Raw genomic sequence first — 14,596 nt, forward strand, 5'->3', positions numbered from 1 at the left:
TAACATCAGCAATAACATCACTGTGCGGTGATAATAACATCAGCAATAATATCACTGTGCAGTGATAATAACATCAGCTATAATATGACTGTGGGTGATAATAACATCGGCAATAATATCACTGTGCGGTGATAATAACATCAGCTATAATATGACTGTGCGGTGATAATAACATCGGCAATAATATCACTGTGCGGTGATAATAACATCAGCTATAATATGACTGTGCGGTGATAATAACATCGGCAATAATATCACTGTGTGGTGATAATAACATCAGCTATAATATCACTGTGTGGTGATAATAACATCAGCAATAATATCACTGTGTGGTGATAATAACATCAGCAATAATATCACTGTGTGGTGATAATAACATCAGCAATAATATCACTGTGCGGTGATAATAACATCAGCTATAATATGACTGTGCGGTGATAACAACATCGGCAATAATATCACTGTGCGGTGATAATAACATCAGCTATAATATGACTGTGCGGTGATAATAACATCAGCAATAATATCACTGTGTGGTGATAATAACATCAGCAATAATATCACTGTGTGGTGATAATAACATCAGCTATAATATGACTGTGCAGTGATAATAACATCGGCAATAATATCACTGTGCGGTGATGATAACATCAGCTATAATATGACTGTGCAGTGATAATAACATCGGCAATAATATCACTGTGTGGTGATAATAACATCAGCTATAATATGACTGTGCAGTGATAATAACATCGGCAATAATATCACTGTGTGGTGATGATAACATCAGCTATAATATGACTGTGCAGTGATAATAACATCGGCAATAATATCACTGTGTGGTGATGATAACATCAGCTATAATATGACTGTGCAGTGATAATAACATCAGCAATAATATCACTGTGTGGTGATAATAACATCAGCTATAATATGACTGTGCAGTGATAATAACATCGGCAATAATATCACTGTGTGGTGATGATAACATCAGCTATAATATGACTGTGCAGTGATAATAACATCGGCAATAATATCACTGTGTGGTGATAATAACATCAGCAATAATATCACTGTGCGGTGATAATAACATCATCTATAATATCACTGTGCGGTGATAATAACATCAGCAATAACATCACTGTGCGGTGATAATAACATCAGCAATAATATCACTGTGCGGTGATAATAACATCAGCAATAATATGACTGTGCGGTGATAATAACATCAGCAATAATATCACTGTGCGGTGATAATAACATCAGCAATAATATCACTGTGCAGTGATAATAACATCAGCAATAATATGACTGTGCGGTGATAATAACATCAGCAATAATATCACTGTGCAGTGATAATAACATCAGCAATAATATCACTGTGTGGTGATAATAACATTAGCAATAATATCACTGTGCGGTGATAATAACATCAACTATAATATCACTGTGTGGTGATAATAACATCAGCAATAATATCACTGTGCGGTGATAATAACATCAGCAATAGTATCACTGTGCGGTGATAATAACATCAGCAATATTATCACTGTGCGGTGATAATAACATCAGCAATAATATCATCAGCGTGATAATAACATCAGCAATAATATCACTGTGCGGTGATAATAACATCAGCAATAATATCACTGTGCGGTGATAATAACATCAGCAATAACATCACTGTGCGGTGATAATAACATCAGCAATAATATCACTGTGCGGTGATAATAACATCAGCAATAATATCACTGTGCGGTGATAATAACATCAGCAATAATATCACTGTGCGGTGATAATAACATCATCTGTAATATCACTGTGCGGTGATAATAACATCAGCAATTATATCACTGTGCAGTGATAACATCATCTATAATATCACTGTGCGGTGATAACAACATCAGCAATAATATCACTGTGCGGTGATAATAACATCATCTATAATATCACTGTGCGATGATAATAACATCAACAATAATATCACTGTGCGGTGATAATAACATCATCTATAATATCACTGTGTGATGATAATAACATTAGCAATAATATCACTGTGCGATGATAATAACATCAACAATAATATCACTATGCGGTGATAATAACATCATCTATAATATCACTGTGTGATGATAATAACATTAGCAATAATATCACTGTGCGGTGAAAATAACATCATCTATAATATCACTGTGCGATGATAATAACATCAGCAATAATATCACTGTGCGGTGATAATAACATTGGCAATAATATCACTGTGCGGTGATAACAACATTGGCAATAATATCACCAGCGTGATAATAACATTGGCAATAATATCACTGTGCGGTGATAACAACATCGGCAATAATATCACTGTGCGGTGATAACAACATTGGCAATAATATCACTGTGCGGTGATAACAACATTGGCAATAATATCACTGTGCGGTGATAACAACATTGGCAATAATATCACTGTGCGGTGATAATAACATTGGCAATAATATCACTGTGCGGTGATAACAACATCGGCAATAATATCACTGTGCGGTGATAACAACATTGGCAATAATATCACTGTGTGGTGATAACAACATCGGCAATAATATCATCAGCGGTGATAACAACATTGGCAATAATATCACCGTGTGGTGATAACATCGGCAATAATATCACTGTGGTGATAACAACATCGGCAATAATATCACCAGCGGTGATAACAACATCGCAATAATATCACCAGCGGTGATAACAACATCGGCAATAATATCACTGTGCGGTGATAACAACATCAGCAATAATATCACTGTGCGGTGATAACAACATCAGCAATAATATCACTGTGCGGTGAAAATAACCTCATCTATAATATCACTGTGCGGTGATAACAACATGGGCAATAATATCACTGTGCGGTGATAATAACATGGGCAATAATATCACTGTGCGGTGATAACAACATCAGCAATAATATCACTGTGCGGTGATAACAACATCGGCAATATCACTGTGCAGTGATAACAACATCAGCAGTAATATCACTGTGCGGTGATAATAACATCAGCAATAATATCACTGTGCAGTGATAATAACATCAGCAATAATATCTCTGTGCGGTGATAATAACATCAGCTATAATATCACTGTGCGGTGATAATAACATCATCAATAATATCATCAAAGTGATAATAACATCAGCAATAATATGACTGTGCGGTGATAGTAACATCAGCAATAATATCACTGTGCGGTGATAATAACATCAGCAATAATATCACTGTGCAGTGATAATAACATCAGCAATAATATCACTGTGCGGTGATAACAACATCAGCAATAATATCACTGTGCGGTGATAATAACATCAGCAATAATATCACTGTGCGGTGATAATAACATCAGCAATAATATCACTGTGCGGTGATAATAACATCAGCAATAATATCACTGTGCGGTGATAACAACATCAGCAATAATATCACTGTGCGGTGATAACAACATCAACAATAATATCACTGTGCGGTGATAACAACATCAACAATAATATCACTGTGCGGTGATAACAACATCGGCTATAATATCACTGTGCGGTGATAATAACATCAGCAATAATATCACTGCGGTGATAACAACATCAGCAATAATATCATCAGCGGTGATAACAACATCAGCAATAATATCACTGTGCGGTGATAAAAACATTGGCAATAATATCACCAGCGGTGATAATAACATTGGCAATAATATCATCAGCGGTGATAACAACATTGGCAATAATATCACCAGCGGTGACAACAACATCGGCAATAATATCACCAGCGGTGATAAGAACATCCGCAATAATATCACTGTGCGGTGATAACAACATCGGCAATAATATCACTGTGCGGTGATAACAACATCGGCAATAATATCACTGTGTGGTGATAACAACATCGGCAATAATATCACTGTGTGGTGATAACAACATCGGCAATAATATCACTGTGCGGTGATAACAACATTGGCAATAATATCACTGTGCGGTGATAACAACATTGGCAATAATATCACTGTGCGGTGACAACAACATCGGCAATAATATCACTGTGCGGTGATAACAACATCGGCAATAATATCACTGTGCGGTGATAACAACATCGGCAATAATATCACTGTGCGGTGATAACAACATCGGCAATAATATCCCTGTGCGGTGATAACAACATCGGCAAAATCACTGTGCGGTGATAACAACATCAGCAATATCATCACTGTGCGGTGATAATAATCACTCCCTTAAAAGTAAAAGCTATGTTTGTCTTATACCGTTTCACCTAATTATACCAGGACGCAGTATTTGATTAATTTGACTAAAATCATGGTGACGCAACTGCACCGGTCATATGGCACAGCATGCAGTATACGCGTCCTCGTGTTGAGGGGAGTTAACAGTACTTCTGAGGCAGTTGTTTTACTAGTGATGTTGTTAGTCATCATTTGGTTCTGTGGATGCTGTGTGTAGCTGAAAAGGTTGCTATCTCAGTTAGCAACATTACTATCTCAGTAAACAACATTGCTAATACTTCTTGGATCCGGGCCTATACTGGTGTAGCCTCGCTTTCTTCTCATACGCACACCACTATTTTGTTTCATGCAATGAAATTGTGAATGAGTAATCATGTTGGCATCATCAGCAGTAATCAAATTTGTATTCAATGACCAAGAAGTTCAAACCCACTCCTTACAAACAGGACAGGACTATATTTCATGCAGTGCAAATCAAAACATTCACAATTTTTATTTATTTTTATTTTTTATGTCTTGTTTTCAGAGGGTCTGGTCTTGATCTTAGAGGGTCTGGTCTTGGTCTCAGAGGGTCTGGTCTTGATCATGGTTTCAGAGGGTCTGGTCTTGATCTTAGAGGGTCTGGTCTTGGTCTCAGAGGGTCTGGTCTTGATCTTGGTTTCAGAGGGTCTGGTCTTGATCTTAGAGGGTCTGGTCTTGGTCTCAGAGGGTCTGGTCTTGGTCTCAGAGGGTTTGGTCTTGGTCTCAGAGGGTCTGGTCTTGATCTTGGTTTCAGAGGGTCTGGTCTTGATCTTAGAGGGTTTGCTCTTGGTCTCAGAGGGTCTGGTCTTGATCTTTGAGGGTCTGGTCTTGGTCTCAGAGGGTCTGGTCTTGATCTTGTTTTCAGAGGGTCTGGTCTTGATCTTAGAGGGTCTGGTCTTGGTCTCAGAGGGTCTGGTCTTGATCTTGGTTTCAGAGGGTCTGGTCTTGATCTTAGAGGGTCTGGTCTTGGTCTCAGAGGGTCTGGTCTTGGTCTCAGAGGGTTTGGTCTTGGTCTCAGAGGGTCTGGTCTTGATCTTGGTTTCAGAGGGTCTGGTCTTGATCTTAGAGGGTCTGGTCTTGGTCTCAGAGGGTCTGGTTTTGATCTTAGAGGGTCTGGTCTTGGTCTCAGAGGGTCTGGTCTTGATCTTAGAGGGTCTGGTCTTGGTCTCAGAGGGTCTGGTCTTGATCTTAGAGTTTCTGGTCTTGGTCTCAGAGGGTCTGGTCTTGATCTTAGAGGGTCTGGTCTTGGTCTCAGAGGGTCTGGTCTTGGTCTTAGAGGATCTGGTCTTGGTCTCAGAGGGTCTGGTCTTGATCTTGGTTTCAGAGGGTCTGGTCTTGATCTTGGTCTCAGAGGGTCTGGTCTTGGTCTCAGAGGGTTTGGTCTTGGTCTCAGAGGGTCTGGTCTTGATCTTGGTTTCAGAGGGTCTGGTCTTGATCTTAGAGGGTCTGGTCTTGGTCTCAGAGGGTCTGGTCTTGATCTTAGAGGGTCTGGTCTTGGTCTCAGAGGGTCTGGTCTTGATCTTAGAGGGTCTGGTCTTGGTCTCAGAGGGTCTGGTCTTGATCTTAGAGGGTCTGGTCTTGGTCTCAGAGGGTCTGGTCTTGATCTTAGAGGGTCTGGTCTTGGTCTCAGAGGGTCTGGTCTTGGTCTTAGAGGGTCTGGTCTTGGTCCTAGAGGGTCTGGTCTTGGTCTTAGAGGGTCTGGTCTTGGTCTCAGAGGGTCTGGTCTTGGTCTTAGAGGGTCTGGTCTTGGTCTTAGAGGGTCTGGTCTTGGTCTTAGAGGGTCTGGTCTTGGTCTTAGAGGGTCTGGTCTTGATCTCAGAGGGTCTGGTCTTGGTCTTAGAGTGTCTGGTCTTGGTCTCAAGGGTCTGGTCTTGGTCTTAGAGGGTCTGGTCTTGGTTTTAGAGCAGTGATTTTCAAAGTGTGTGCCGCGGCACACTCGTGTTCCGCCATTATCTCCTTCGTGTGCCTCGAAAATTTGGGTGGGATTTTGATTTGTGTACATAATCTAATGAAACTATTGTAAAGTGTAATTTATATTCATCAAGGGTGACTAATTATTATATATATATATATATATATATATATATATATATATATATATATATATATATATATATATATATATATATATATATATATATATATATATATATATATATATATAAATGGCAGGTGTGCCACAAAAATATTAGTTGTTTCTTAGTGTGCCGTCATACTAAATAGTTTGAAAACCACTGTCTTAGAGGGTCTGGTCTTGGTCTCAGAGGGTCTGGTATTGATCTTAGAGGGTCTGGTCTTGTCTCAGAGGGTCTGGTCTTGGTCTTAGAGGGTCTGGTCTTGGTCTTAGATGGTCTGGTCTTGGTCTTAGAGAGTCTGGTCTTGGTCTTAGAGGGTCTGGTCTTGGTCTTAGAAGGTCTGGTCTTGGTCTCAGAGGGTCTGGTCTTGGTCTCAGAGGGTCTGGTCTTGGTCTCAGAGGGTCTAGTCTAGGTCTCAAGGATTTTGACTACAAGCTGGTATATACATATTACAAGGTGGTGCTGGTCCAGTAGTATATAAAAAAAACATGTACTGCAAGTCATGAAACAATCAACAAAACATCTAGTAAAATTGGTCAATGTCAGGATATTATTATTATTATTATTATTTTTTTTTCAAAATATAAACTTGAAAATGGGATGCATCTTTGATGAAAGCATATACAGTAAATAGCCTAACTGTTATAGAAAACCAAAAATAAGTCAAATTTTCAAACTTTTATCACAAAAAAAAAAAAGTAAAATTTGATGAAAAAAATCCAATTGTGTGAACTTTAAAGCGGGTAACAAACTTGTATCTACATGCATGTGTACTTCAACAGCTATGAATCTTTCAGATGCAGGATAATAAGGAAAGTCACAAGGAAAGAATGAACCTAAAAGAAAATGGAGGTGTAAGCAGGACACATGTCCATTCATGGATCTCACCAATATTTTCACCTGCGGGTCATTCATGCACTTGTCACTCGGTTAATAACACTGGAAGCCTTCAGGTCAGTGAAAGAGAATCTCATTAAGAAGGAAATGACTGTAATTAAAAATCAGAATGCAAACCTCTTTTTTTAAATTGTAATTAAGATGGCTTACCTTTTATTTTTAAAAATTATGTCCATGTCTGCTAAATGATTTAGAAGATCCCAGGTGCACTCCCATATTGTAAGGCCCCCTGGAAAATTGTATACTTTGCAGTTATTACTGAAAACAAGAGCTGTTCATGATGATAAACTTTTGTACCAGCCTTGATGAAATTTTTAAAGTCAATCCAAGTCAAAAGAAAACTCGTAATTTACCATGTTCTAACCTTCATAGACAGCAGGTACAAGATCAGAGTGTTTGTCTAAAACTGTGGACAAGTTGCATGCTGTCTCTTTCTCTTGCAGCTTCTTAAGTGCTGAACTCATGGTCAGATACTTCATCTGGAATGAGAAACATTGGTATCAAAAATTGCTTTCAGTCAATGAACTTCACAACTCAATTCAAAAGAAAGATGGTAAAAATTAGTTAACAGCCCAAATTTATATCTGAATGGGTTTCACTGAAACGTCTCAGAGAGGATGACCAGAAGTCAGTTAAGGGAGCAAGAAAATCACCAGTAGAACACCCCTTGCAGAACCCATACTGGCAATCAGATAGAAGCTCAGAAGTGGATAGATGCTTATGAATCTTCCAGCTAAGGATTGATTCAAAAGCTTTAGAAAGACAGGTAAGTAAGGCTATAGGACGGTAGTTTGAGGGATTGGAATGGTCACCCTTCTAAGGCACAGGTTGTATGTAGGCATAATTCCAGCTGTTGAAAGGCAGAGATGAAAGAGTTTGATTAAGCAGGGTGTCAGCACAGAAGCACAGTATTTAAGGACAATAGGAGGCACTCTATCAGGCCCGTAAGCCTTCTGAGGATTGGGGCCAGAGAGGGCATAGAAAAGATCATTCTTAAAAATCTTAATAACAGGCATAGTGGAGTCAGATGGGGGATGAGTAGGAGGAATATGCCCTGAATCATCCAGAGTTGAGTTTTTACAGAAGGTCTGAGCGAAGAGTTCAGCCTTAGAGACAAATGTGACGGCAGTACTGCCGTCAGGATTAAGGAGAGGAGGGAAAGATGAAGAAGTGAAATTGGAGGAGATATTTTTGGCTAGGTGCCAGAAGTCTCTGGAAGAATTAGAGAAAGCAAGGTTGCAGAACTTTCTATTGATGAAAGAGTTTTTGGTTGTTGAGGAATAGATTTGGCACGATTCCAGGTGGAAATGTAAGTATTATGATTAGGACAGAGGGGTCTCTCTCCTGGAAGCAGTAATCATTCCATAGGAAATCGGAAAAGTACATCCTAAGGTCATCTCACCGAGCTGAAGCAAAATGCCAGAAGCATCGACTCGATCCTTGCCAGAGGCTGTACAGGAGTGACAGGACAGAATGCAGAAATAAGGTTGTGATCAGAAGAGCCCAATGGAGAGAACAGTTTAACAGAATAAGCCAAAGGTTAGAGGTTAGGAAAAGGGCAAGAATGTTGGGCATGTCTCCAAGGTGGTTGCAAATACGTGAAGGGTGCTGAACCAACTACAGGCAAACCTCGGATTACGAGTGCCTTAGTTTACGAGTGTTTTGATTTATGAGAAAAAAAAATCACAAAACATGCCTTGGTTTATGAGCGGTGACTTGGTATACGAGCATCTTGTTTATACAAATCTTTTTTTTTAATTTGCCACCACCTCAAGGGTGGGGACACAGGCTATATGGAGGCTGTTGGGGTCAAACGTGTACGTCCCTCTGAGGAGGGACCACAGACCCTTGCCGGATGACGGCTCATGAAGGGAAGGGGAGGATGCCAATACGTAGACCGACTATCGGCTGACATCAGCCAAGCCGACCAAGTCAGTTTTTCAATAAGGACTGGCGTACTTTTTTGTACATGTCCAAGATGTGAGCGTGAGTTCTCTTTGTTCGCCGCAAGACGAGAGTGCTCTAAGAGGAGAACAATATGAATAGTCTCAGTTAGGGTTACCACCTTGAGCTAAAAAATATAAGGAACGCAACATCCCATTCTCCAATACAGAACGAATCCATATTTTAAGGAACAGGTGGCAACCCTAAAATTTCTCTACATGACTGACAGCCGCTGCTGGTGAAGGCAGGAGGAAGGGGGAGGGACGTTTTGACGCATATTTTACACGTATTTCAGGACAACCCATGACACATAATTTTATGGACTGGTTTTGTGGTTCACTAAAAATTCACTCAATACAGTTTTAAAATACTGAATTTTATCTACTTAACCATTCAAGACAGCCAAATACAGTCGTCTCTCAAACAGTACGGTTTCCAATAGTACGCTTTCGGTTTTATACGGATTATCATAGAAGATTTTTTAGGATTTTAAAATTTCCCGCTCGTCGCACCAAGTAGCATGGCGTGAGTGGCAACACTGTTCTACCAGACTGCCTCCCATGCACATCCCCTCAATCCGTGTGTGTGTACAACATCAGGAACACTGTTTTGCCCGATTGAAACCTAAGCGCTTTCCCAAAGTCTGTGTGTGTGCGCACCCTCAGCTACGCTTCTTCATTACTACATAACATGAACATGGGACCCAAGAGACAAGCCAAAACACCTACTGAATGCACCCTAAAGCATTCAAGAAAGGTATTCACCTTGCAGAAGAATTCAGATTTAGAAGAAGTTACGTTTTGGTACGAGTTACATTGCGGTAGGGAGAGCTTACCACATGGCTCGATTGCCAAGCGTGGAAACACTACAGCAGAAAATGCATAACTGGTGATCAGTTTCTACTCGCCGGCAAAAATTGCCAGTTGTGCATTTTCTACTGTAGTGTTTCCACGCTTGGCAACAGAGCCATCCTGGCATCGCTGCCTTCCACATTGTCAACGAACAAGCCATGTCATACACTCACACTCTCTCTTACTCTCTACCACAGTTACTATTACTCTCTAATTCATACGTGAAATAAGATACGAAACGGTAACTGTGGAGATTGACTCCGCACCTCCAAAATACGACATTACGCCTTCATATTATAAAGTTAAGGGATGCATATTTAAACTACTCCAACCGAATTTTAAATATCCTGACCTCTAACGGGGCACTTCGCCCCCGTCGACCCCCCCCCCCCCAGCGTGGTAACACTACAGTGACTGCAGCAGAATATGCATAACTGGCAACTTGGGCCCGTGGGTAACAGCTGAGTCAGGCGGGACTCGGATTCCGTAGGAGTGCCCAGGAGTGTTTCTAGGGGGGGCACAAATTTTGTACGGATTTTCGAATAATACGGGGGTCCTGGGTCCCTAACCCCTGTATTATTTGAGGGACGACTGTACAGAACAAAGGGCGTTCCATATTTTAAGGAAAGGGTGACATGTTGGCAACCCTAGTATCAGTCCACATTGTAAACTCGTAGAGATAATATCCATGCACTCTTGTCCGATTGCATTTGTGCTTTGGTGTGTGATTTTAGTGTTTTCAGCACAACATTGAGCGTTCTTTGTGTTTTAACAATGTCCCCAAGAAATATTGTTAAAAGGGATGTTGCTGCACAGAAGAAAACAGGAACGGCGGATACTATGCTCGCAACAGTAACGGGGTGTGAGCCTCAGCAGCTTGTATACCCTCCTGGACGTGACTGTGACTACCGTTCACCCTCCATCTCGAACGATACATTGGGTTACCTTCACGTTGGTGGTTGAACATAGTTCCGGTGCCTCGAGAATAGGGAAACTGCGGCTTCTAAACCCCGGTACAAAGCCAACACCTTGAGTGTAATTAGCGGTTGCGGGAGTCTCCGTAACACATTGATTTGTTTTATATTATTTATCATTGCTATTAGTTAGGGAAATTACTTTAATTCTAGATAAAATAACATGTAAAATGATTTTTAGATAAATATTTTTTTTGAGATATGGGACGCATTAATGTGATTTACATTAATTTCAATGGGGAAATTCGTTTTGGTTTACAAGTGTTTTGGTGTGCGAGCAAAATTCTGGAATGAATTAAACTTGTCAACCGAGATATGACTGTACTAAAGATCACTGAGTAGAGCAAAGATGTAGGCTTGTTCACCAGGCTGGTCAGTGAAAGAGGATGAAAGCCAGAGCTGGTGGTGAACATTGAAATTGAATGACAATGAAGTCTTAGCCAGATGGTGGAAAATTCAGAAGAATCAAGGTTGTGGGCACGAGAGGAAGTAATATTGTTGCATAAGTAGATGCAACATCCAGCTTTGTATTGAAATTTAGATAGAGATAGCAGGAAAGAACAGAGTAGAGATTGCTGTCTGTAGCCTCCGAGACCTGAGTTTCTGTGAGGAAAAGAAGGTGAGGTTTAGAGGAGGAGAGATGGTGTCCCACAGAATGGAAATTAGAACGAAGAACGCGAATGTTGCATAGGTTAATACAGAAAAAGGAGGAAGAGCTATCAAGACTCCTCTCAGGTCGAGAGCCAAAAGGGGAGTCCTCTCTGGGTGCATTATATTTTGTGGTCCCACCACAGACGGGGACTTCGAGGCACAGCGAATTACAGCCATTTTGAATTTTGAAAATTTTTGAAGAAATGGTGTGTGTTGCATGTATGTAGTGTGGTGTGGAAAGTAAGAAGATTTGTCTTTAGAGAGCATGCTGAACTACGATGTGGTGTTAATGAGACAATAGGGAAACGGAAAGTGAGGACACAGGAAGGGTATTAGGTGGGTTTGCAGCATCCTCCTTGCTTCCCGTATATACCTCACCAGGAGTGGCTAATGCCTATTTCGGTAGGTGTCTCCCTTCCTACTACTCTAACATACTCTAACATAAATGATTTCCCTTATAAATTATATCTATACATTCGATATGACAGCAGCAAAAACTAATTATTCTTATAAACATCAGCCAAAAGATGATAAGCTGAGGGATGTAATCATTACAAGGCAAAAGGAGATAATTATAGTTTATTTCAGAAAAATAATTCAAGGCTGCCATGCCTCCTCTTTTTTCCTCTTGATTTTGAGTAGCTATGTGGCAACCAATCACCAAACAGAACCCGTCAGTTTCCTTCTGCCTTGGTTGCTGGCATCACGACTTGGCGTAATGTTCCACCTGTGCTTTCTTAGTACCATTGCCATCCAATCATGTATTGAATGGAAAAAAAAAAAAAAAATAATAATAATAATTCTATCTATATTCAAGTTAAGTGTACTTCTGACTTTTTTTATCTCATAATCCTTGACACTTTTGGCATTATACATGTTCAATGTTGACATTGCGTTAAGTGAATATTTCATGGTGATATTGAGGCATAAAAACATTTTTTTCATGCATCCCATAGCTCTGCAAGGCAGTGTGAGCGCAGAGCGCGCTTCCTGGGCTAAGGAGAAAGCAAACTTAACTCTTTTCCAGTGCGGTGTTTGGCTGCCACTTGGCCATTCAAAATTGAAGAACATGAGGGAGTGTGGCCGCCTGTCAAACTCTTTCGTCACTGCCTATCAACATCTACCTTTCCTTCCTGCTGGAAGTATGCCTTTGTACAGCCTGTGCCTAAGAAGGGTGACCGTTCCAATCCCTCAAACTACCACCCTATAGCTTTACTTTCCTGTCTATCTAAAGCTTTTGAATCAATCCTTAACTGGAAGATTCAAAAGCACCTTTCTACTTCTAACCTTCTATCTGATTGCCAGTATGGATTCCGCAAGGGGTGTTCTACTGGCGATCTTCTTGCTCTCTTAACTGACTCTTGGTCATCCTCTCTTAGCCATTTCGGTGAAACTTTCTCTGTTGCGCTAGACATATCGAAAGCCTTCGATACAGTCTGGCACAAGTCTTTGCTTTCTAAACTGCCCTCTTTTGGTTCTATCCTTCTCTCTGTTCCTTCATCTCCAGTTTCCTTTCCGGCCATTCTATCTCTGCGGTGGTAGACGGTCACTCTTCTTCCCCTAAACCTATCAACAGTGGTGTTCCACAGGGTTCTGTCCTATCACCCACTCTCTTCCTGTTATTCATCAATGATCTTCTTTCCATAACAAACTGTCCTGTCCACTCATACGCCGATGACTCCACTCTGCATTATTCAACTTCTTTCAATAGAAGACCATCACAACAAGAAGTACACGACTCCAGACTGGAGGCTGCAGAACGCTTAACCTCAGACCTTGCTATCATTTCCGATTGGGGCAGAAGGAACCTTGTGTCCTTCAATGCCTCAAAAACTCAATTTCTCCACCTATCAACTCGACACAATCTTCCAAACACCTATTCCCTATTCTTCGACAACACTCAGCTGTCACCTTCTTCAACACTAAACATCCTTGGTCTATCCTTAACTCAAAATCTCAACTGGAAACTTCACATCTCCTCTCTCGCTAAATCAGCTTCCTCGAGGTTGGGCGTTCTGTATCGTCTCCGCCAGTTCTTCTTCCCTGCGCAGTTGCTTTCCATATACAGGGGCCTTGTCCACCCTCGTATGGAGTATGCATCTCACGTGTGGGGAGGCTCCATTCACACAGCTCTTCTGGACAGAGTGGAGTCTAAGGCTCTTCGTCTCATCAGCTCTCCTCCTCCTACTGATAGTCTTCTACCTCTTAAATTCCGTCGCGATGTTGCCTCTCTTTCTATCTTCTATCAATATTTCCACGCTGACTGCTCTTCAGAACTTGCTAACTGCATGCCTCCCCCCTCCCGCGGCCCCGCTGCACACGACTTTCTACTCATGCTCATCCCTATACTGTCCAAACCCCTTATGCAAGAGTTAATCAGCATCTTCACTCTTTCATCCCTCACGCTGGTAAACTCTGGAACAATCTTCCTTCATCTGTATTTCCTCCTGCCTACGACTTGAACTCTTTCAAGAGAAGGGTATGAGGACACCTCTCCTCCCAAAATTGACCTCTTTCGGCCACCTCTTTTGATTCTTTTTTAGGAGCAGCGAGTAGCGGGCTTTTTTTTTATTATTATTGTTTCCTTTTTTTGTGTGCCCTTGAGCTGCCTCCTTTGTTGTAAAAAAAGGACTTAATTAGAGGACTGGATAGGTCATCAACATTATACTGACCATCTTCAGGAAGTCAGTGGACTCTGTTATTATTTTTAATGCAGAGGAGGCAATCAAGGGTAATACACATAATAGGAAAAAAAAAGAAAAAAAAAAGTCCTCAGGAGTAAAAAGGTCCTAACTGAGTAATTTCTAGTTATGGAGGAGTCTTGATGCTCCCTCTTGAAAATGTTCAGGTCACAGGAAGGAGGAAATACAGACCCCAAAGAAGGCTGTTCCAGTTTACCAGTAATAGGGAT

The 14,596-nt window shown here is 40.8% G+C and overlaps 1 protein-coding gene across 2 annotated transcripts in view; it reads right to left on the minus strand.

Annotated features, from left to right (window-relative positions):
* LOC126990588 (histidine protein methyltransferase 1 homolog) overlaps positions 1 to 14,596 on the minus strand; it is a 102,821-nt gene that overhangs the window by 34,765 nt on the left and 53,460 nt on the right. For both annotated transcript variants that reach the window (XM_050849224.1, XM_050849225.1), the window contains exons 4-5: positions 7,630 to 7,744; positions 7,416 to 7,494 (exon numbers count right to left, since the gene is read on the minus strand). In XM_050849224.1, coding sequence (XP_050705181.1) covers positions 7,416 to 7,494; positions 7,630 to 7,744 — 194 coding nt within the window. The remainder of the gene's footprint in view (positions 1 to 7,415; positions 7,495 to 7,629; positions 7,745 to 14,596) is intronic.

The sequence above is a fragment of the Eriocheir sinensis genome, unplaced genomic scaffold (assembly GCF_024679095.1).
Source record: "Eriocheir sinensis breed Jianghai 21 unplaced genomic scaffold, ASM2467909v1 Scaffold179, whole genome shotgun sequence".
NCBI lineage: Eukaryota > Metazoa > Arthropoda > Malacostraca > Decapoda > Varunidae > Eriocheir > Eriocheir sinensis.